The 26,613-nt window shown below is 28.1% G+C and overlaps 2 protein-coding genes across 5 annotated transcripts in view; one reads left to right on the top strand and one right to left on the bottom strand.

Annotated features, from left to right (window-relative positions):
- Window positions 1-270: 270 nt before the first annotated feature.
- Window positions 271-16,816, bottom strand: LOC124426479 (arylalkylamine N-acetyltransferase 1-like). Of its 4 annotated transcripts, none has more exons than XM_046968514.1 (5): window positions 16,656-16,816; window positions 11,696-11,829; window positions 3,834-4,104; window positions 732-945; window positions 271-583 (listed from the first exon to the last, which is right to left on the bottom strand). In XM_046968514.1, exons 3-5 carry the CDS (start codon window positions 4,066-4,068, stop codon window positions 385-387), a joined length of 648 nt encoding a protein of 215 aa, XP_046824470.1. In that variant the 5' UTR covers window positions 4,069-4,104; window positions 11,696-11,829; window positions 16,656-16,816; the 3' UTR covers window positions 271-384. The 4 variants fall into 4 exon arrangements, with proteins under 4 accessions (XP_046824470.1, XP_046824285.1, XP_046824374.1 ...); XM_046968329.1 differs by lacking the exon at window positions 11,696-11,829 and adding an exon at window positions 5,786-5,923; XM_046968418.1 differs by lacking the exon at window positions 11,696-11,829.
- Window positions 16,817-20,998: 4,182 nt separating this feature from the next.
- Window positions 20,999-26,613, top strand: part of LOC124428830 (fasciculation and elongation protein zeta-2) — a 15,826-nt gene continuing 10,211 nt past the window's right edge. The window contains exons 1-2 of the mRNA XM_046973371.1: window positions 20,999-21,481; window positions 24,739-24,994. Of these exons, the coding sequence (XP_046829327.1) occupies window positions 21,376-21,481; window positions 24,739-24,994 (362 nt within the window). The 5' untranslated portion in view covers window positions 20,999-21,375. The remainder of the gene's footprint in view (window positions 21,482-24,738; window positions 24,995-26,613) is intronic.

The raw sequence follows: 26,613 nt of genomic DNA, 5'->3' as shown, positions 1-26,613 counted from the left end.
AAACATATACAACTAATAATGAAAAGTATTTTTGTCATTAAATAAAAATAGAAGAAATGAAAATTCATAGATTTTTAATAGATATCAATTATGATTTCGTTATTGTACAGATTAAAATGCATAATAAATATGAAAATATTTTATATAATTTAATTCAACGTTCGCAAAAAAAAACGAATTTTCTTTTTTACAATAAGAATTATTATACAATTATTTGATAAAAATCATATTAAATTGATATTTATAATTTTCGTTTGGATTTAAAATATTCAAAAACGCATCTTTTTCTCTCTTTCTCTTTCTCTCAATTGTTGCTTTCTTTTTTTTCTTACTTAACATTACATTAATTATTCTTTTCATAATCTTTGATTGCAAACGATTATTTTATAATCTTTTGATATATGAGTTAGCAGCCATATGTGGAGGAGCAGGTGTAAAAATAGGTTTACCATTTTCGTCAACGTAATCGGAATATTTCACTTGATCTATTGTTTCAAAACCAAATCGTTCGCATAATTTTCCAGAGAACATGGATGTACAATCAACACGTATTGCTTGAAAATTGTGTTCCTTAGCGATCTCTCTGAAAAAGGAAAAGAAAAAAATAAGAAGAAATAAATAAAATTTATATTCGATAGTAGTAAAAGGAAAAAAAATATTATCGAGAGATTTCTATATGTCTAATTTATTTTTAATTAATTAATTTATTTTCTTATTAATTATATACTCACATTGTTTTTTCAATAAGTGCTTTGGCAATACCTTTGCCTCTCCAATTAGTATCAACAGAGATTATTCTTATTTCTAATATATTTTGATCTTGAAATTTCCCAACGTTCACTCTCTTATCTATATAATGCAAAAACCTTAATATCTTTCTGAATTTAAGATTTTCACAGTTTTCTATATAGTCTGGTTCGTCTTCCTCGCATGGCTCTAATTTTCCTGTAAAAAATAAAACTTATCGTTATTTTTTTTTTCTTTTTTTTTTCTGGCAATTCATAGATAACTTTATCGTTTATCTCTTTGTTACAGTCTTTTGTTACACTTTTGTGTGCGTGTGTGTTATATGATAAATATGATACTATTATCTCCTTTATGATATATGTGCAAAATATACATGAATAAATAAATAAATAAATAATATATTTATAAATGTAGGATCTTCTAAAAATCATTGATAAAACAAAAAGAGATGATAGGGAAGATCATTTTTAATAATAACAAATGTTTGATTCATGACTTTTGAGTGACATTCCGTATATAAACATACACACAAACACATTACAAAGTAGATAATAACATTAGATTTTGATGCAATGTATTTGTCAGAATTACTTTCAATAATTAACTTTATCCTCTTAGAGTTTACATTGTAAGAGCTATTACATTAACGGACATAAAGAAATACGACAGGTTGAATATAAGATAACGGTTTAAAAGATCCCTTCTCTATGATAAAGTGTATCATTATTCATGGTACCTCCGCTGCGTCATTGAAATACATTTTCTTCTTTGTCCTTTTCCTTCTCTATCTCTCTCCCTCTCTCCCTCTCTCTCTCCTCTTTTATTCTCTCTACTATTATCGATACTCATTTAAATATTTATAAATTATGAAGTATTTCTGGATAAGTAACATTCGTAGTTTATTAAACGTATGTGTATAAGTATATATATTTATGTATGTGTCTATCTGTATTTGTGTGTGTGTGTGTATGTGTATGTATGTGTATATATATTCATGTGTGTAAACGACTATTATTCGTGCATCAAGATAAGAGTGATCGTTAATTAGTCATCGAGTCTTGAACACGCTAATCTATACTAAAGAACAAACGCATATTGATCTCAAAAATGGCGAGGAACGTTTAGCGCTGATGCTTAACTGTATTAGAATCTCATTGTATTAAAAATGGACGGTAATCGTTATTTCCAATGCCGTACATCTCATGTCATTATCTTCGACGTTTGTGACGTTGAAGATTCTAATCGTGTCTTAGAATGATTTGCTAATCGGTCTGTTATTGAATGTATATGGGAATTAACTTTGAATAACATGTGTATAATGGCATATTATGGGATTCTATCTTGATTATATTATATTTGTTATTTTTCATTTCTTTTTTTTTTCATTTTTCTCATTTTTTTTTTTTTTTTTTTGATTATACGTTTTTATTAATTATATTCTATCGAAGATGATGTATAGAAAGATTTTTCACTCAATATGTGCCATTGAATACATGTAAAAATGAACTTTGTACGACATATTAATACGGTCATTATATATTTTCATATAATATATATATATATATATTTTTTTTCTTATTTTTAAAAATTTATTGTTTAGATTCATTCCTATATTCTTATTAATTTGTTATGTCTTATTGAAAATTCTAATTTTATATAAGAATAATTTGTTAATCATAATTTATTAATAATAATTATGTTATAATTAACTTTTAACAGTATATTATATTATCTAATATATGTACATGTATTTATTATATTTTATTTATTTTTTGCTCGTTTGAATGTTAAATTTTCAGGATGTATTGGATATCAATAAAAAAAAAAAAAGAAAAAAATAATTATTACAGCTATTAAAACTGTTACAAAAAGAGAAAGAGAGAGATAAGGAAGAATTTATAAGAAATAATAATTATTTTAACAATTGGCTAATGATATTTTCAATAAAAACATTAGAAAAAAACAATGCTTAAAATTTCTTTCTAAATTAAATATAATCTTTTTCTTCGCTTCTGAATTTTATATTTAAAAGATACATTTATATGGACATTTCTAAATGGCTCTCAATATTGTTAAGTTTGGTCATTTTTATGATATATCAAAATGATCTGATATATCATGAATCTGTATATTATTAAACATGTGTAATATATTATATTTTATTTATTGTTTAGACTCATTCCTATTTTCCTATTAGCAAACTAATTTATTTATTATTATATTTACTTATTTATTTATTTATTTATTTTTATAATCGTTCCTGCCTTTACTATTTATTAAATTCAGTCTTGTTAAAAATTTCGCTCGTATATATATATATATATACATATATATATATTATTTTTTAATCAATGTTTCATTTATTATATATACGAATCAACTTCAAATAACGTATTAAGCGATCTAGCGTGTCTTCATTATACTCAATGTGCTATTTAGATTTATTTTTATTCTTTGTACATTAATAAATCAATGTCCCGTTAAAAATTCTATTCGTATATGAGAGAAATAAGGAAAGACACGATGGGCGGTTGTAGATTAGAATTGATATTGACATTCATTTTATAACACATTATACACGTTATCCGATTATATAATCTGAATTACAGTTCTTTTTTTTTTTTTTTTTTCCTTTTTTTTTGTTCATTCAGACTCATTGTTGATTATTTATTAGTAAACTAATATTCTATTAACAATTCGATCTTTATGTCATTGAATATATTGAGATATAATACTTGAATTGCATAAATTTAGTAACGTGTTATATGATCTGTTTTATCTTAATAATATGTTTTTTAGAAGCGTTATTATCTACCGATTGGTTAACACTGTTACATGTTTTCCATAAGATGAAATGTTTTATATATATATATATATATATATATATATTTTATTATATATATATATATATATATATATATATATATATACACATATCTTTATCTCTCTGTTTCTTATACATTATATATTGCTTCATATATATATATATATATATGTGCGCCTGTCCGCTCTATATATATATATGTGTGTGTGTGTGTGTGTGTGTGTGTGTTATGACGATTCGACGAAGAAGCTAATAAACTCACCATTTAATAAAACGCCAATGATCGCACCGGTTGATGATACAGCCATTAAACTTAGATTGTTTTCAAGGGAAGATTTACTACAATAGTCTTCCAATTCGAGACACGTGCTATTTTCTCCTTCCGGTATAAGAGCGATATTTTGATTAAGAGGTTCGTCTCGGAAGAAAAATCTCCTGAGAAATTTCAATACCCTGTGCTTGTCGTCCCTCGTTATAATTTCAATGTGATAATCCATAGCGGCGTTGATCACGGAATCGGCGGAATCCGCCAACTGAAAACAATAATAATAAAGAGATCGTCGCTGTATTCAAGCTTTAACTTACTAAAAGATAAACGTTCAATTCCCCGATACGGCTGATAATATTTCTTATTTTTTTTTTTTTCCCTTTTTTTTCAATTCAATTAAACTCATATATATTGGATCGATCAATAATTATTAATACCGACACAATTTTACAATATTTTATATCTAAATAATAAATTAAATGTAATATATGATACATTGTTAATATAATGTAATATATATATATATATATATATATATATATTGTTTATATATTTAGATATAAATAAAAATACTAAAAATATAATATAATAATATATAATAATATGATATAATAATATATTAAAAAAAAATATATATATATGTATATAAAATATTATTTATATATAATAGTATACATGTATTTATTTTTTGCAAAGACTTAAATATAACATACTATTAAAAACATATAGGAACACGTATTATACATATATGTACATATATAGTATAATCGAATTGAACAATATATGTCGGAATGTTCAATATTTTATATCTAAATAAATAACACTAAATAAATTTTCATTGAACATTCCAACACTTTATTTATTGGCCAATCCAATACATATACATTGTTATATATCATATGTGCATTCATACAAATGCAATTCTTTCGCAAATAAACGCAAGAGTCATCATCTTCGTCATCTTTTTAGCTTGTTTTTGTTCGAAGAATCCAATTAGCGTGTTTTCACATGCAACAGTTGATATCGTGAAATTAGCACGATCGTTTTGCTAGCGAGTTCCTCTTTGTTTCTTATTCGACTCGTTATCTCTAGATCGCTCGTTGCCCGGTCAACGGCATGTAGATAAAACTAGATCATCATTGATCTAATTTTTTTCTTTTTATTAACGATATATCATGGAATCGTAAGCAATATTAAAATGTATTTCATATCGTTTATCATCTTTAAAAAAGAGAAAAAAAAAAAAAGAGAGAAAATCTTGTTTTATCTCTCGTATCCATTCTATCTATCGATCTATATATTTATTTACTTATCTAAATATTTGTTTATTTTTACATTTCTAATTTGGACTATTCTGTTTGATCGTTTAAACTATTAAATGGGCTTAAAAAAAATCACTTTTCAAGAATAACAAATGACAATTTTTATTCTTTTTGAATTGATGAGGAAACTAACGATTATTATTATGTCATTAATGTATACCCTTGAGAGAAGATAATTGCTTAAAAAATAATACATAATTATTGATACTTAATAAAATAGAAATTGACGTTCATGATTAATTACTAAATACACGATTGACTACTAAATTGTATTCGAGGAGGAAAAAATAGGATGATATAAATGATTACGTGTTGCGATCGATGCCATAATCGATTATCAATAATAATCGTTTACAATAAATAAATTCGTTTGTTAGGAATATTAGATCGAATATTTTTTTGTTTTTTTGTTTCTTTGTTTTTTTTTTTTTTTTAAACGAAGATTAGACAGATCAATTGTTATTGGTATATACATTATGTATGTATATCTTTGTACACACATCGATGTATTCAATACGAACGATTATCGTCGTCTTACCTTTCTCTTTTATTACTAGTCAAACATTTTATGTAAAAGATAGAATGAATAATTCTAAATATAAACGTTTTGTTTTATCACCTTACCGTATATCTCGTCATTTTCTTAGTATCTTTAACAAAATTTGTTTTTCCCTTCTGCTCGATGTTAGTATCTCCAATTCGAGCGGTAGGTGACAAATTATTCGCCAAAATGGTCTCCATGATCGATGAACTTTTGATTCTCTTTATTATCGATCACCAAACAAATCCGTAAACAAACAATAAATTTATTTATATATATATTTTTATATATATATATATATATATATATATATATGTGTGTGTGTATGTATATGTATATTTGTATATAATGTAATATAATACGTAAATATATTGTATTCACGCGATAACTAATTAACGATAGAATCTATAATCGAAATAAATGATATAAACGAATGGTAGATGTCTTTTTTTTTCTTTGCTAAATCTACTACTCGATATGCTCGTTGTATTGCGTCGACAACGTCGAGGTGGTAATCTAACACTGCGCTTTGCGATAGTACGTCCTCCGTTCTTATATAGACGCTCGGTAACGAATGGCATACAAGCTGTTCTTACAGGTTCAGGGACAAATACGGAAATATGAATGCAGTTTAGGATAGCCGATCGAGATCCGTGCCAATGTCATTTGCATTATGATATGTAAAGATGTTTATATGGATAAGGTAGATTAGTTAGATAAATAGATAGATATATAGATAGATTATAATGTTCAATGAAAGAATGATAAAATTTTCAATCGATAGGACGAAGATCAGTTTGGAACAATTTTACTTTTTGAAGGAATTTTGCGAAGTGGGTGCGGTGTATCTGTAGGAAGGTTGTTACGAGGTCAAGGCTGCAATGTCTTAAAGTATTTTTTTTTTTTTTTTTTCTTTTTTTTTTTTTCATGACAATAATATATTCTCAAGATTTTTATTTATTTCATTTTAAGTTTAAAGGCCATTAAACGCATCTAATTTATATGTATATATATACAGACATGCATAAACATAAATTCAAATGTATATATATATCTCTAAATATTTATGGTGTTCGTGTAAATGTAAATCTATTTATGTATAAGTACATATATATATATATATATATATATATATATATATATATATATAAATTATGTATCTGTACATAAAAATTTATTTATATTTATATATGTATCTAAATATTTATGTATCATTTGTTTCGTATACTTTCAAAGAGAAATGAATATTCAAAAAATTAACATTAATGCAAGGAAATATCCTTTGTAATAATTCAGTATCGACTATTATAAATGAATGATCTAACAAAGAGTTTTGTATTTTAAACAAGGCTCATAAAAATCATAAATACATAAGAATGAAATATTGTAATAAGTTAAGTATGTACATACACACACACACACACACACACATATACATTCATAAGATTGTTTGAGATCAAAGAATTTCATTGAGTGATTCAACTTACAAAAATTCTTATTCGTTACATTTACATCGAACGTAATGAATATGTAAAAATAATAATGAAAAATTTCTAATTATCTAGTAATTTTAATATTGACATGGATTTCATGGCAACAGTACATATATACATTATATAGGTATATACCTTGAGAAAGATTGTCTTTGATGGGCGTATCCGTTTGAAAAATATCATACAACCTTTACGTTCACGTAAGAGGAATTATTTTCAATGGAAGAGATATAACCTATCTCGTGAATGCTTTGATCTTGAATAATCTTTGATATTGATAAAAAAAAAAAAAAAAAGAAAAGAAAAAAAAAAGGAAAATGTGGAATTCTATTTGCGAAGGTTTATACAAACGAACGAAGATCAAACGACTTTGTCGATCATTCGTAGATCCATGTTTTGGAATTTTCAAAGACAAGAAATTCTGCTAACTATTCCCTCTCGTTCTACATTTACGTATTATCTATAAATAAATATGATATGTAAACAAATGTTTAATACAATATGTATCGTAAAATATCATACATATATATATATAATATAAATATATATATATATATATATATATATATATTATATAGTTCCTAGGAGGGATTGAAGAAAAAAAACGATCTTAGGACAAAGTTAATGTTAAAAATTAATTATCCTTTTTTAAAATTTTTTAAGTTAATTTTATTTTCCTAATCGCAAAACTAAATTCCTATGAACTTTATTGCAATATGAAAGAAAAGAAAAGAAAATTGTTTTAAAAGTTTCGAAGAGAAAAAAGAAAAACGAAAGAAAAAGAAAAGAAAAAATATTAATTACTATCAAAAGAAAAAATTATAATTACTATAATATTAATATAACATTACCAATGACAATATATTTGCCAATCTGAACACTTTTAATCTGCTCAGTATCTACATACATGTATATATATATATATATATATATATATATATATATATAATATATATTAATAGGTATATTTCTTTGTTAGTTTTGTATTAGAGTTAAGCAAAAGACGATTGATACATTTATAATAAAAATTATACGTAATTAATCAAAAAAGAAAAAGAAAAAAAAGCAAATCCCACGTTCCAAATATGTTTCTTCCTTTTATCTTTCTTTCTTTCTTTTTTTTTTATCTACAATCGATGATTTATGATAAAAATATTATACATCATATAATCGAAAATAAATAACTAGAAAAGAATGTTCATTTGAATGACAAATTCTAAGTAAAATCATTATTCAAATGAAATTCAAAGTTTCTTTGAATCCAAACCGGACCCTCGAACTAAATGTTTATTGTTCTCGGCTTCTAACCAAAAGGAAAGCGCGAATATATATAATGTCTAATGTGGAGCAAGGTGTGCCATAGGTTTAAACCGGATTTGAAGGTGGAAGGTTGTTGCTCGTTATGGTTGGTCGTTTACCTAATATCTAACATTACGTAACGTTTCATTGAAATAACTATATAAAACAATCGAAAGGATTTTACTAATAAGATTTTATTTTATTTTATTTTATTTTTATTTTTTTTTTTATTTTTATTTTTTTTTTTTAATAAACAAAATTTCATCGATCAAAATCTTTGAAACGATCGGCTTTTATTTCCTTCTTGGCGAAGGTCAAAGGTTCCGATTCTTCGATCGAAATTCGATTGGATCATTAATATCTATCTGATAATTATCGACCTTCGATAAATCAAATAATCAATGGATTACTATCCGTTTATATTGTCATTAATCTATATCTATTGATTGAACAGGATACGATACCGGAGTGAATCTCCTTTGACCTCGACAACTATTGTTTCTTTCCTTTTTATTCTTTGGATCAACGCCAAAGATCTCAAGTAATCGCATAGATCAAGGTCAGATAAGTATATATTATATTCTTTGAACGAAATGAAAACTTTATCAAATGTGAAGGGTCATCAAGCAGAATCGATTGATAAATGTGATATATATAAACAATGTAATATATATACATATATACATATATATATATATATATATATATATATATATATATATATATATATATTAAGGATATAGATATACATCTCTGTCTTTCTTTCAACCAACAGGTTTCCACATTTTTTTTTTTAAATCCCTCCAAGTTAACTCATGCGACTCATATTTCAGTATTACTCAACGTGAGTTTGCGATCCTGGTACGACCTGGAACCTGGGGTGGAAAAAAGGAAAAGATAAGAATGAGAGAAAAAAAAAACATTGTATTACAGAACATGATTCCTTTTCATAAATGACTTAGTTTACGTATTTAACGAGTACGCGTCAACCTTATTATTATATTTCTAAAAAGATTTTAATTAATGTGCATGTGATTATTCCAATCTTTATATCTTTGTGATACGATTTATATAATGTTTATATAATCTATAGAACAAAAAAAAAAGAAACTAATGATCTGCAATAAATCTTGTTAGAATTGCAAATATTTGTAAAATATATTTATCTAATCGATTTGATCGTACCGCTATAATACGGTACGAATGCGTACTTAAAAGAGAAAAAAAGAAAAAAATAGAAAAAAAAAAGAAAAAGAAAAAAAAACTGTTAAAAAAGAATAAAAGAAGAAGAAGAAAAAGAGGAAAAAAGAAAAGAGAATTTTGACGAACGAGCAAAACATATTTTTTTCTACAAAAAGTCGATTAACGTTCGCTATCCATGACATAAAACATTGTCACCGAATTGTTACCGAATTGTTTCAATATCGCATTGAGTATAGTTATATCAATAAGATATATCATATATCTGTATATATATACACCGATTAACTCTGGAATAAGATATATATATATATACACATCCATGTATGTCTCTGTATGTGTGTCGATGATATCTTGAACAGCATGGTTGATCATGATTATCATTAGTCTCAAAATTTTTCATATACATCAGCAAATACACGAATATGTAACGTTGTAATAATGCGACAGATTAATTGTATGATCTTGGAAGAATAGAACGGAAAAGTCATTAAAATCGTAAATTAGCCTGGCGAATATAACAAACAGATGTCTGTGATGTCGCGGATAATGAAGGGAAAAAAAAAACAAAAAGAAAAAAGGAAAAAAAAAAGAGAAAAAAGAAGAAGAAGAAGCAGAAAAAAAAAGAAGACGAAAAGAATAATAACAAGCAGTATCACGAATCATTCGATGCGTTCAGCGTGATTGAAGATTACAGGTGTTGATCGAGAGCCGTTCGATCTTATCGATCCTTCATTAAGGTGTGACGGAGGCTCGCTGTTTCGATCGAATCCTATTTTCTCCTTTAGTTCTTTTTCTCTTTTTCTTTTCTTCTTTTTTTTTTTTGCGTCAAGAGCATACAAGGTAATCAATGTATAAATTGATGTTAGGACGACGCCGAGGCAACGATCGATCGTATAATTGGTTTTATTTAATTTTTTATCTTTAAATTGATTATTATCTGTCGTAGAATCTTTTTCATCTTGCCCATAATTTATCTCATCTTAAGTATTCGTTTCACACGAATCGTTATTATTTCACTATACGATAAATTATATATAATTCGATGATATTTTTGTTAGACCGAGATTGATATCATTTTTTATCTCTTCTTTTCCTTCTTCTTTTTTTTTTTTTTTTTTTATTTCTTTTCTCTTTGTCTTTTTTCGTATCATTTGTATAAAACAATGTTTAATTCGTAATAAATATTAATGTCACATTATAATTATTTCATATTAATTTATAATATAATAAGAATGAAAATTAATATAATATAGTATATTTGCCATATCACTTTTAAGAATTATATAAATAAAATTGTGAGACAATTTTATTTATATAATTTTCTATTTAATTGACATAATTATCAGTATAAAATAAACTAATAATATATATATATATATATATATATATATATATATATAAATTTGTCGATTTAGATCTATTTACATCTCAATTATATATTGGTCGATTATAATGGTAATACGATCAATTATTTCTCGATCTGGCTTTTGATCAATCGTTAAAGGTGTGAAATGATCTAAAGACGATGTGTAAAAGAGACGACAAGAAGGGAAAATGAAAAAAGGAAGACGAGACTAGACGAGACAAAATAAAAGAAATAAATGATGACAAGTCCAAAGTAATCCTGATCTCCTTGAGACCTGCGAACGTAACGTGTTGCACGCAATGAATCTATTAAGTGACATATAATATAAATGTATTAATTATTGTTGAATCCAATGCCATGCCTTGAAATCGTTAATAATCTTACACGTACACTTTTATTATGCGACAACATGAATCTAAAGAAGTGCACACACCTCCACGTTCTAAAGCCTAATAATGTATCTCGAAACGAACCAACACGTTACGTAGAAACACACCTCTTTAATTTTCATATTCCCGCTTCTTGTCGATAAATCTATTACTGTTTCCTCTCTTTTTTTTTTTTTTCTTTTTTTTTACCTCCCTTTCCTCCTCAATATCTGCTTTTAAATTTAAATAATTACGTACACCTACCAATCGATAAGTCGGATAATTCTTTCTTCAATTGTTTTTTTCTTTCCTCTTTATTTTCTTCTTCTTCTTCTTCTTCTTCTTCTTCATCTTCGTCTTCTTCTTCTTCTTTTTCTTCTTCTTCTTTTATTACAACTCTTTGTAAATTTTAATAAAAGAATTAAGGACATGGATTATTTATATGATTACTAAATTATAATAATTATAAATTTCTATTGTTAAAGATATTCGAGAATTATCTAGACAGCTAATCTAAGATAGTATATAATTTACGTTATTATATACTATATATAAATTACGTGTAGTAATGTCAAAGTGTATATAAACAGATAATAAAGACATTAAATGGGCATGATCGATAAGATTTTTATTACTTGTAATTTTACTCGTAACTTTTTTCAATGATTTTTCTAGGAATATTCAAACTATACGAACGTTTTCTGAGAATATCAAAGACATTTGCTTTTTTTTTCTTTCTATTTTTTTTTTCCCTTTCTTTTTTCTTTTTCTTCTTCCTTTTTTTCGAATAATAAATCGATGTATAGGATGGTTCACATGAGGCGTTGTAAAGTGTTTCGTTAAGATTAACTTATTAATTATTTCTTAATTTATTACGAAAAATCAATAATTTTGGAATGATAAATATTATATCATTGTATAGGGTGATTCGCATAAAATGTTACTTACATTAAACGTAAACTTCAAATTTACTTTTCATCAATTATTTTTCATTGAATATATTAGTTTACTTAAAAATTATATAATTTATTACAGTAAAAGTAAAGAATAAACAAAAAAGGAGAACAAGTTAATTGGATAGTCGTTAAGAATTTTTTTTTTTTTTTTTTTTTTTTTTTTTTTTTTTTTTCATGCACATTTGTAATATCATTAATTTTCAAGGAATATTTAAATCATACGAGTTATTCTAAGAATATCAAAGCAAACACTTGTTCCCCCTTTTTTTTTGAGAACAATTTAAATTCGTAATATACAAAATAAAATATACACATCTATCTGCGATTAAAAAAATTACTGTTTAGAATTGAAAAGAAAAAGAGAGAAAAGAAGAATGAAAGAAATTAAATGCGCAATGAAGTAAATTTATTAAAGATATTAAAAAAAAAAAAAAAAAGAAACAAAAAAGAAAAATTTTAACAACTCAGAGTTATGTCAGATTTATGTAAGAGAAAATGTTAGACAATGTTAGAGAAAAAATGAAGGAAAAGAGAAATGACATTAGAACGAATGCTCGCTCATTTGTAAATGTCAATGTTTTTCAATTATATTTGTAATTGAAAATATTTTTGATGTAACAATATTTTTGATATAAAATAAATATATTTATTCAATTGAAAATATTTATTTTTTTAATTTACAAATTAATCATTTTAAATCATAATTTATACACTTAAACGCAAACAAACATCTTTTCAAATCATTCCCTATTTAATCGTACTCATTCTTTTCTTTTTCACTTTTTATTTGTTGGTGATTTTTTTTTTTTTTTCTTTCTTTTCCTCATCATTCTTTAACAATTAATTTCTCATTAGTTTAACAACTACCGTATCGTTTTACATGAATTTAACTTCGCTTATCCGTACGTTGTCGATGTGTAAGCGATAAACTCGACTAATACACTTTATAGTGTAACGGTTATAAAGGCTCGTATGATTAGAATTTTTATTGATGTAATGGATGCGATAATCGATGGTAATGAGAATATAAAGGAAAAAAAAAAAAAGAGAGAAAAAAAAAAGAAAAAAGGAAGAAAAAATACAACGAAAAAAAAGGCGAAGAAGGAAGAGGAAAAAAAAAAAATAAAAAGAGGAGAGAGAAAAAGAAAAAAAGAGCTAATTGATCCAGCGTTAAAATTAAATATAATTCGATGCTGTTATCGTCGTAGACAATAGTTATCTACGGTTCCGTGCGTTTGTTGAAACAAAAAGAGTTCTAATGGTTGAGAGAGCACATACTTGTGTTCGTTGTTCTTCTCCGTGGAAATTTCACGATTCGGGCACGTGCAAAACAGAAAGAGCCAGTTTTCATAATCGAACCATGAATTAAACTTAATTATAAGCTTTCCGGCATACGACTGAAACGTTATAAAACGTAATTGTTTCAATCTATTTCTTTTTTTTTTCTTTCTTTTTTGTTTTTTGTTTTTTTTTTGTTTTTTATTTCTTATTTTTAAACAATTGTTTTTAAACAATACTTTTATATTCATTATATCTCTGCAACTTTATATGTAACTTTGGATGTCACCTCCTTGTGTATTTGTTTTAATGTTTTCTCTCTCTCTCTCTCTCTCTCTCTCTCTTTTTTTTCTGTTTTTTTTTCTCCATCAAAAAATAATTATTCGTTTTACTTTAAATCTTAAGCTTAACGTTAATCCAACTATTAATTGTACTTAATATCGTACACATTTTTTTTTTATTATCTATTAAATTTCTACAACTTTGTGTAACTTCAAAAGAAAAAAAAAAAAAAAAAGAAAGAAAAAATAAAGACATACTCGTATGTTTTAATTTTTTCAATTCTCTTTAAATTTTCTCCATAAAATTATTCCTTATTTCATGCCTGTGCCCTTCTAAAAAAATATAAATGTACTAAGTATAATTGTATTAAATATAACTTGTATCATAATTGTTACATTATGTAATTTTTCTTAAAGACGAAAGATAAATATATTTTTAGAAGGTTAACTCGAAAAAATTGCTCAGACGTTTTGTTAATGTAACCGCTATGATAACAATGAGATAACAATAATGCTTTGTGATAAATTTTATTTGAACGATCTTAATATGTTTGATTTATACTTATATTTACGTAACTTTAAGTTTTACATATCTTTGCTATGCCATTTATCTCTCTCTCTCTCTCTCTCTCTCTCTCTCTCTCTCTCTCTCTCTCTCTCTCTTTATTTAGTTAATATCAATGATACAGAAAATTTTGAACAATAATATTTGTAAAAAAATTGTATCATCAATTGTATTATGAGATTAGTAAATTAATGAAAAAAAAAAAAAAGAAAATAAGAAACTTTATAAAAAATCAATAGAATTATGTATATCGTGATTATTATACATAATTACGATCGAATTATTTTTAAATAAATTCACGATTTTTAATTAATGATTTCTTATTTTCTTTTGTTTGTCAAGAAAACATAGCACGCAATATATCAGCTTACTGATATCACCGTTTGATAATAATTACCATGTACCGTGGAGGATAATTTATCGCGATTATACGATAATGCGATTTTAGAAACGGACAATACGATAAAACTTAGAATTCATATATGATTTGCATTTAAAGGTCGATCCAAGGATATCGTTTAAAGATTTTTCAGTAATTTATGTTTAACAATTCGATAGTTTTTTAAGTACGCATTTTAAAATATACATGTATGTACATTTATGTTATATAATTTATGTTATAATATATATATATATATATATATATATATATATATTTAATTTTATATATATATATATAATATATATGTGTGTATGTATATGTATATATTATAAATTCAATCGTAAAATATAATAAAAAGAAATATAAAAAGAAAAAAAGAGACGAACTTATAAAAGACGATATTAGAAATATTTAATTAAATAAAAAACACGTGCAAGTATATACATATATATGTATTTGAACAAGATACTATATGCAACCCTCTATACATAATTTAGACTTAACCCAAATCGATCCAATCCGACCCAATTCGATCCGATCTTATTCGGTCATATTCAATATTATTCAATTTGATTCTATTTTATCCTTATTCGGTCCTATTAAATTCTTTTCAATATTATTTGGTTCTGTTCTATCCTTACACAATTTTATTAAATCCTTTCCAATTTTATTAAATCCTTTCCAATATTATTTGATCTTATTCGATCTTATTAGATCCAACTTCATTTTATTCGAACGTATTCATTCTTTATTTGTAACGATGTTTGATAATAAGTAGAATAACTACGTTATCGTTCAAGTAAAATGATAAGATATTTCATTTTTCTAATTTTAGTTACAAGATGATTCGTTTTATACTTCTTTATTTAAAAGATTTTAACTTACAGAAAAAATTTGTTATTATCGTTTAATAATTGTTTCATTATAAATCTTTTTTCTTTTTCTTTTTTTTTTTTTTTTTTTTTTTTTTATAACATCTTCAAAAATATTTCCCAATATAGCAGATTTTAAATGTCTTCATTTTAATTGTCATTATTTTTATATCAATTAATTATATTGCAGAGAAGACTAAATCAATTAAAATATAATTTTTAAATTAAATATTATTCATATTTTTTTTAAATATATTATTATTGAAATTGGTGTAAGTTCAATTGTAACTTAAAAAAAGCATCTTCAATAATAATACTAATTATTGCCAGATAATAAAATTAAACATGTTATTTATTAATTTTAAATATATTGAACGAAATTATTTATCTTAACGAATACTTTTTTAATTAGTTCAAACGATAAACCGTTAAATATCTTGATATAAAAATAAATGTACTTTAAAAATCATTTCTTTTAAATAAAAAAAACAGTCCAAATGATTATTAACATGTTCACAGAATTAAAAATAAATTATGCTTTTACATTTGCCCTTCAAAACGAAATGATTTTTGTTATGATTCTATTCCTTTCTTTTCAGAAATGCATTGTTTTTGAGATATTTCGGTATTATAAATTAAAAAAAAAAAAAATCATCAATAAATAATATTAGATAATAATACATACACCAATATATTACTTATATCGAGTTATATCGAGGAACTGGTATATAAAGTATATAAAAAGAAATAAACTATTTAAAAAGTGTATTAAGAGTATTAATATTTTCAAATGAAATAAAAAGAAAAAAACAGCTTTTACCATATATATATATATATATATATATATAAATTATAAAATAATTTTCACGTACAATTGATATTACACTCACCTAAATTACTTCCTATCGAGAACTGATAGACACAAAAGGAATGAGAACAAAATAAAAAGTATAGTGAAAGATAGAGAAAAGAAAAAAAAATAAGATGATCGACTTATCAGTTGTTTCTCTATCACGTTACGTTGGATCGTGTCCCCTTTAGTCTATGGCTAGCTACGGACTGCAAATATAAGGAAGATCGCATTGGTAGGGAGGGTCATTACTATCCGGTCGCGTAATATCCCTTCGTCGAGAGTATCTAAATATATACATATAGATATATACTTATATCCATAATATCTATAATATATATATATATATATATATATATATATATATATATATAAAAATGATGAAAAGGGGGTCTTTCATTTATTTTTCTATTGAATCTAATTAGGAAGCGTGATCTCCCACTAATAATAGGCTTCGTACGTTTTCGTCACTGGTGACGTTGGATCTAATTCTAAATGCGACTACACTTGTGAATCAGCAATCTAATTTGGACTTTATAATATTTTCTTATTGTTTACACGTGTAACACGTTATTCGTAAAAATTTTTTATTTTGATCCCATTTTATTATATCACACTTAACTATTTCACAATACTTTATCGTATCATATCATATACCCCGTAGATTTGTAATTTCTCTAATATTCTAAATTATTTTTGTCCAATCGAAAATGAAATTATTGTATAATTATTCTGATTAACAATTGACTGAAAGTTTGTACTGTTTTTATTTATGGAAATATTATATATAAAAACAAACTAGATTTCAAATGAATCCAAAAGAAAGAGAGAGAGAGAGAGAAAGAGAGAGAGAGAGAGAGAGAGAGAGAGAGAGAAAGCAAGATTAGTGTACGACCGACGTGAATTACAAAGCGAGAGAGAAAAGAAGCAATTCTGAGATTGATTACATTAGATTGGGTGATCTATTATTTATTTTCCGTGTTCCTTGTTTTTTTTTTCTGTGTTCTGTGTTTCGTGTTATGTGATCTCGGTGATCTGTATTTTGCATTCTGTGTTCTGTGTTCTGTGTTCTGTGTTCTGTGTTCTGTGGTTTTATACGTGCGATGATAGCGCGATATCCACGACGGCTCGAATTCGATATCCTTTTTTTTTTTTTTTTTTTCTTTTCATAGACACGAAAAAACAATTGTATTAGAGAGTTTTAATAAGATATTCTAATATTTCGATATAAATTCGATAATGAAAGAAAAAAATAAAGAAATGATCGATGACGTTTACGTTTCTTTGATTCGTTTAGTGTTAAAAATCATAAAATCTTATCTCATGAAATAAAAAGAAAAATTTTACGATTTACAAATTTATTTCCAATGAAATAATGACTTGCATCGATTTAGAAGGGGGAGGAGAGAAAAAAGAAGGAAAAAAAACACGAGAAAAAAAGAGAGAATCTATAATATCGCCGAGGAAACGAGACTGACTAAAAGTAACGTAATTTGTTGCTTATAGTTAGTCTCAACAAGGTCGCTCGATAAATGTGAACTTCTTAATTGAATAACCGAGAGTGCGACACTAACGTCGATTCCATTGAATTTACAATCGATCCGACAAATTAATAAGATATAAATGAACGTATATTGTGAGTTTATAATTGAAGAAAACGAACGGTAGCTTTATCGAAAATGTCCTGATTGCCTTGCTCCTTTTTAATTTCCTTATTGATAATTTAACCGATCGATCGATCGATCGATCGATCTGATTGATCTTGATTCGTCCTTTCCTCGAGCTCAGACTCAAGATTAATTAGAGACGCGTTTATATCCTTGTTCGATTCCATTTAACGATAAAAAAAATCTTTTCCCATCTATACAGGAATATGGATTAACGTGATCAGAAGTTGAAGGAGGCTCAAATGCAAATTTATCGATCTCGTTTTTTACTTTTTTTTTTTTTTTTTTTCTTTTTTCTCTTTTCTTGCATGTCTCGCATTGCTTCGCCATTTTCGAATCGTCCATCGATCGTACGATTTTCTTCGACAAGAGAAAAAAAGAGGGAGGGAAACAAATAAACAAGGAAAAGGAAATAATGATAAATAAATAAAGAAAAAAAAAAAAAAAAAAAGAAAAAAAGACAAAGGAAAAGGAAAAGGAAAAAAAGGATCGACATCCTCGGCGACTCCATGATATGTTCTGAATCATTGCACCTGCTTTCAAAGTCGTTATACATACGTATGTATTTATCTACATCGCGGGAGATAATTACGATTTAAACTTCGTTAATAATAACGAAAGGAATTCGCTATCGATTCTTTACGTTAACGTAAACCGTTATGAGCGAAAGGTGTGATTATTGATTTATTTGGATCAAATAAAAATCTGACGTAATGGAAACGTACGCTCTTACGCGAACGGGTGGTACTGCATGTAATCAGTCATTAGGTAGAATCTATAAGTAGATTTTTTTTCAAAAAAGAAAAAGGAAAAGAACAAAAAAAGAGAGAGAGAGAGAGAGAGAGAGGAAAAAAAAGATAGAGAAGAAGAAAAAATCTATTGAAAAAATTGGAAGGTGTAGAAGAACGAGAAAAGCAAAGAAAGAAACAAAGAAAGAAAAAAAAAAGGAAAAAGCAAAATGAATATAAAAGGTACGGAGAATATATGGCGAATGAGAAAGGGAGAATTTAATCGTACATAAAGTAGAACGTTAGACGGATCATCGACTCTCTCTCTTATATAATATGTAAACTCATTCGAAAGGTTGCTTAGGGAAACCACGAGCCTATTTATTTGATATATATGTATACATTGTGAATACATTCTTTGAAACGTTCAATGAAACCAATGGTTGCCTTGCTCTAGGTTCAACTTTATATCTCCTCGGCCCGGATTAATCTGCCTCACATTGACAATACGATTTACGAGAAGTATGATGCCAAGGCTGACTACAATTTCTCATTTTTACAATTCTGTTTTTTTTTTTTTTTCTTTTTTTTTCCATTTCTCTTTCTCTCTCTTCTTCCTCCTCCATTTAATTTTTTTACCTTACCGATTAAAATCAATTCGCCCACATGCCTAACGTATATGTATTTGATCATGTCAATGGAGTCGTCTAGTAAAAAACGAATCATCTCGAGTCGTCACGTGTACAATTATACGATTAATTTACAATATGTTTGACGTATATTGACATTTGCTTTCTTACCCTATGACGACAAAAGATATGAAGATATGCTCATTCAGGAAGTTGCCATAGGTCGCGAGCGATGAAATGTTTGAAGAAAAAAAAAAAAAGGAAAAAGAAAAAAAAGAAAGGAAAAGAAGAAACGAGAGAAGAAGAAAAAAGAAGAACTATGCTGGGATCGCGCGTCTTCAAGGTCGTCTAACGTATCATCGCTCGTAAGACATCGTTACGCAGTTCTTCGTGAGCGAATATCCAAGTTGAAAAACGATACTACTTTTTATGCCTTTAAGTATCGAAGGTGTGGCTTTCGATATCACGCAGGCGTGTTCTTATATCTTTCCAGCCCTTCTCTTTATTAATCCTTCGTAATACTTACGAATGACGAGCGATTATGCTAATCAACTTTAAATGACAACCCCTTTTCATTCACGTCGTATTATAAGCCGTCGTACAAATTATATATAACAAATTCACGTAATAATCCTATCTCGATGTTTTCGATGAAACTGCTCCTTCGTCCAATTTGTTCGACATTCTTTAATATTTTTAAAACGAATGAAAAAAAAAAGAAAAAAAGAAAAGAAAAAAAAATGAAGAAGAAGAAAATAGAAAGAAAAAGATATAATACAATTTATTCATACACGCATAGCCGTATACATGGGTTTCCATTATTTTCCATTACGAATCTCAATCGGATACGTAATTGATCGATTATCGATAATCGAAACAAACGATATTTTCTTTTACAAAGTTAATATCGAACTGTATTACCGACATTTTAAAACCGCATTAACAAAGTAGATTTCTCAAAGTCTATATATACCTATCTATGATTTATACATTGGAATTGCACTTGTCGATAAAGTAGATACGATGATAAATTATCGATCGATATTGTACTGTCGGTACATTCGTTCTTTAAAGACGAACGGCCATGTACATAATAAACTTAGAATCGATTTTAATCGATTTTAGATATAATATTACTGACATAGGAAAAGGTAATAAATACAAATAAAACATATTTTATTTCATAAATCCCCGCCTCCAATCTCGTTCGAATCAGAATCAAAGGTTTTCTCATTGCCATGGGTCCCTGACGCATATACGAAATCGAATGGTTCGTAAAAACGGCGCGCGGCGCACGCAGCCAGCCGTTACCATGACAACGAGCGATCATCTTCCCCCACCAGCAAGCGGCTAACCGCCCTCTGCGTCAGTCGTTCGCGTAGAGTCGGATGGGTCGTTTCACGCTTCCTTGACGCGACATATTCGCGCGCTCGTGCCTCTCCTTTTTTGCCCTTATTTCGTCCATTAATACTATTTTCTCTTTTTCTCTTTCTCTCTTTCTCTCTCTCTCTCTCTCTCACCCTCTCTCTTTCTTTTTCCCTCTGTCTTACACATTGGTCATTTCATTACCTCCGTTAACCCTCCTTTTTTCGTGGTGACTATACGTCATCGAGAAATAAGAAGAGGAAGAAGGTGTTTTCCAGGAGGAGGAGCGGCTCGGGGGCACCGCAGCGACCGTGCCTTTTCGAATCTCGCTGCGGTGATACCTCCCTCCTGGATTTTCATCGTGCTTAATAATGAGGGACATGGCGGGCAAGATCGCCGAGTTGAAGTTCGAGGCACCCCTTGCGCGCTTCGAGGAGGAGGAAACGGCCAGTTTAAAGAATATGAATCTTTTGACGGGTACGTAAAACAAAAAATATATATATATATATATATATATATATATAGAGAGAGAGAGAGAGAGAGAGAGAGAGGAAAAAGGGGATTAAAAGAAAAGGAATGAATATAAATAAAAGGAAAGAAAATCAATAATGAAAATTTATCAACCTTTTCTTCGATCACGATCCCAAAAACTTTCCGATAATGTTCCTTCCCGTCGCGACGCGTTCTCGCGTCACTCTCTGGGGGGACTCGGAGAATCTCGTGTAGACTCGTCGACACGAATCTCCAAGAGACGAGAACCGTCCCCGGTCGCTTTCATGCACGTTCGTTCGATTCGTCGTTCTAAAAACGAACGAACGAACGAATGCATGAACGTAGACGAGAATCTTCAACACCAGAGAGGAAACTAGAGCGTAGAAATTATAAATCGCATCGACGATTCTACTACAAACTTTCCAACATATTACTTCGATATGCAGATTATATATATATATATATATATTATTTGATATATTCGAAAGAGACTCTCCTCTTTTTACCTTATTTTTCTCTTGAAAACCAAAAAGATAAAAGAAACGTAAAAAAGAAAATGTAACAAACATTAAATAAAAAAAATAAAAAAGAACAATTTTACGACTTAACTTCACAACGAATAAAATCTTTGAGAGACCTATCGGAAATTTAATATAACGGGGACAATTAGAATAATCACTCTTTCTCTCTCTCTCTCTCTCTCTCTCTCTCTCTCTCTCTCTCTCTCTCTCTCTCTCTCTTTCGTTATCACATTGACGGACATCCATTATCGTAATTGTTGGAGTCTATTACATGGAATGGGGCGAGACGAAAGTTATAAGAAAATTGATCGATTAAACGGACGAGCACACGCTACGCGCAAACGGCCAATCACGAAACGAGCGTAAGCAAGCACAAGGGGGTTCGTTCTTCCTTCATTCCTTCCATTTCTTTTTCTTTTTCTTTTTCTTTTTCTTTTTTTCTCCATTTCGTCATTGTGTACATATACCAAGTCTCAAGTCTCCAAAGAGAGAGAAAGAGTCAGAGAGAGAGAGAGAGAGAGAGAGAGAGAGAGAGAGAGAGTGAGTGAGTGAGTGAGAGAACTCAAGCAGAACGAGCCTTTAAATTCGTCGAAAGGGATGGAAAAAGGAAGGAAAGACAAAAAAAAAGAATGACGACGGTGGTAATCGACCGTTCCAAGGACAAACCTTCTTATTACGACATATTTGTTTTCTCAATTATATATATGTATATATATATATATATACATATATAATTATATATATATATATTATTATATATATAATTTTATATATATATATATATTATTATAAATATATATCGTTGGCACGAAATACTTACTAACATAAGCGAATCATCAGCGTAACTCGATGCGTCAAAAAAAAAGAGGAATAAAAGATAGATGGAGGAGGTTTGTTCATTCGCGAACGATATCTGTTTACATACGATGATATAATAATAATAATGATAATGATAATGATAATGATAATGATAATAATGATTTTTTATCCTTTTCATCGATCTAGTACGATATAGTACGAAAACTTGATTCCTTATAGAAGAAAATCTGAAAGAAAAAGAATAAGTCTGACGTAAGGGAAAGGCACAATAACTTATCGAATTTTTATTGGACGATAATTTAAAATAAATATATCTTACATTAGGTTAGAACCAATCAGAGACCAATATAGAATCTTACGTTTGGTTATGACTGTTCGACGTACGGTTTCTCGATTTACATATATCAAGGTTTTGTACATGCACGAAAGAGATATTTTTGAAATAAGAAGAGAATATAGAGAAAGATGAAAACGAGAAAGAAAGATAGAGATAGAGATAGAGATAGAGGTCGAGAAAGATAGAGAAAGACGAGGACGAGAGAAAGAGATAGATAAATAAATCAAGCGAGAGAGAGAGAGAGAGAGAGAGAGAGAGAGAGAGAGAGAGAAAATGGAGAAAGACAAAAATAAAATGAATAGATAACTCGAGAAAAATATAGAAAGATAAATAGTTAGATTACTAGATAGATAGATAAATAGAGAAAAATAAAGGAAGATAAACAATTGATACACAAAGGCGTGAAGATATAAAAGGTCCCTGTCGCGTTGTCGTCGTCGTCATCGCCGCGCGAGACGATGCGTGCGCGACCTTCGTAAGACGGGACAATGCGTAAGTACTTAGCCGCATGTACATGGCTATAATCGGAGTCCAATATCCACCGGTTTTGCTCGTGAATAGTGTTCTCTCTCTTTCTCTCTCTTTCTCTCTCTCTCTCTCTCTCTCTCTCTCTCTTTCTTTTTCTCTCTTTCTCTTGGCACTACGGGTTTACGAAACGGCATGAAAGCGGCGTAGCACAAATAGTTCCATCGAGAACGGAATTTTTACTTTAGAGTTACCTAGAAAATTAAACGTTTCATTAACGTTGAAAACGTTCGATTGATTCATCTCTTTTTCTCTTTTTGTATCTCTGTTTATCTCTCTTATTCTCTCTCGCTCTCTCTCTCTCTCTCTCTCTCTCTCTCTCTCTCTCTCTCTCTCTCTCTCTCTCTGTTATTCTCTCTTACTATTTCTTTCTCTCTTTTTCTTTCTGGCTGCTATCTCTCTCGCTCTTACTCTTCGTTCATTTCTTTCTCTCTCTCTCTCTTTAACTAACTAGCTCTTTCATACTTTTTTTCTCTCTCTTTCTCGGTATATATTCACGTTGTTTATTTTTAAAGTATATGTAAGAGTACGTATGCATAAAAAGACGAGCGACCATGTCCGATAAATTTTCAAAAGCGACGACCGGTCGGTTTATAATCAATAACAAACACACCGGCACTTTAAATACATGTTATTTGCGTGCGGAGCTCTATATATCTTTCTGATTAATCGATCGATTCTCGAAAAAGGGTCACGTTCGATTACTATACATATGTAATATATGTCGATTAATATACATTTATAATTTATGTACATATCAAGATTGTACACACGTAATTATCTATTAATTCATTATAATTATTATCGTCGTAGGGTGAAATTTATCGGGTAATATCAACTATCGTAGTTTCGATTATAATCGAATTGTTAATTTCGATTTATCGATCCGTCGTTTCTCGAAATCGCCATTTTTATATTAAAGTTTATATATGTGTATATATATATGTAATCGTTTTTCTGATTCTTTGGTTCTGTATAAATCTATAAATATAATTTCTTCATTTGTTCTTTTTTTCTTTTTTTTTTCTGTTCACTCGCAGAACAACTCTTGGATGCCAGTTTGGATACGAGTTTCGGTGAAAATTGCAATGCGAACGAGGGACCGACCACCAATCACGACAACAGTACGGACATCTTACAGGAAGGTACCTTTAGCCCTTTCAGCGGTAGTCTCGAAGACCTGGTTAACACGTTTGACGAGAAGATAACTTCGTGCTTTCGCGACTATGGCACCGATGTTGAATCCTTGGCACCAGTGCAAGTTAGAACGCAAGAGGAGATTATGAACGAGTGCCAGTAAGTCGTTTATCTCTCTATCGATATTTTTCATCCTTCCTTACCAACATATTCTCTCTAACTTTTATCTTTTTTCTATTTTTCTTTTCTTTTTCTTTTTTTTTTTTTTCTGTCACATGAAAAGAAGCTGACTTTTGTAATTCATTTTATAGATATATTTATATCGTATTTCTGTATGCATATGTGTGTATAATTTCACAAAGCAATCTCTAAATAATAAATCTACAAAAATTGAATTTTATCAATGATATCCTATTAGATCGATTAACATAATAATAAAAGTTTAATGTTCATGAAACTATAGATCGCTTTTATATTTTAATCAACGGCATAAAAAAGAAAAAAGAAATTTCGCATAATTATTTATTCGAATTCAAATTTGATGTGATTCATGATAATGTGTAGCGTGTCCCATATACATCGGAATGATTTTCTAACCTCAAAAGTATGTCGTCCTAAATTAATCCGACTTTATAATAATAATTAAATCTGATAATTAAAATTAATAATAATCAAAAATAATAATCATTTTAATGGACTAACTTTGACTCGACCCCTATCCATTCGCTATTAAATTCGAGAGTACTCTTTCTCTCTCTCTCTCTCTCTCTCTCTCTCTCCCTTCTTCTCTCGTTTCTCTCTTGCTCTCTTGCTCTTTTGCTGTCTTCTTTGTTGTTAAACACGTGAATCTACGCCAGGATGGTCGAATTTTAAAGAGCTTTAAAGAATAGACAGGTGTCCTTTAGTTTGAACGAACGAACGAACATACGTCGGAGCGTGGTCCCGCAGGTGAAGCTCAACGAAGCATGAAATTGTATCTTCTTCGGTGTGCGAGAACGCACCGCGAGCCACCCGTTAAACTCCCTTCACATCCCTTCACATCCCTTCACATCCCTTTGGTCTCTTGCATACACTTTTCACGCTTATAGTCTCGATTTCTTTCGAGTTCATTCTCGCCTCGGTTAATGCACAAGGTGAACCTTTCAAAACTAACCTAAAAAAAAAAAAAATTAATTTTCGCAACAAGAAGTACCTAATTCGCAAAAATAATAATATCCACATGAAAAAAGATTAACGCAAAATTTTACATAATACACGTCCTATCTTTCTAAATCTAATCGAATGGATAAATATTTCCTTAACTTATAATAATAATAATAATAATAATAATAATAATAATAATAATAAATTCAGTAAAACATCAACCATAACCTACAAACTAAATACATACATACCTTAATACGAATTGTGCAATTTAAACTTTGTAAATTGAATAAATTGTAACAAAATATAGTAAAAATATTAACTAAGTAATGTCATTCTACTATTAAAAAAAAAAACATTTTCTTCTATCATATTTTTTTTTATTTAATTAATTTAATTAATTAATTAATTAATTAATTAGTATCACTTGGTTAATAATCTAGAAACTACTTAAATGCGAATATATATGTGAAATAATTCCTTGTAAATAGAATAGATTGTAAATGACAAACAAAAATATATCGTATCAATTAATAGAAATATGATCTTTAACGATAAACGTGTTTATAAACAAATCGAAAGATCGGTGTGAAATGAAATGAGGGATGTTACTAATAAACATATAAAAGTCGAGA

This window comes from Vespa crabro, chromosome 1 (genome assembly GCF_910589235.1).
Source record: "Vespa crabro chromosome 1, iyVesCrab1.2, whole genome shotgun sequence".
Classification (NCBI taxonomy): Eukaryota; Metazoa; Arthropoda; class Insecta; order Hymenoptera; family Vespidae; genus Vespa; species Vespa crabro.
Note: the sequence above shows the minus strand (reverse complement) of the source record. Positions and strands in the feature narration are given on the sequence as shown.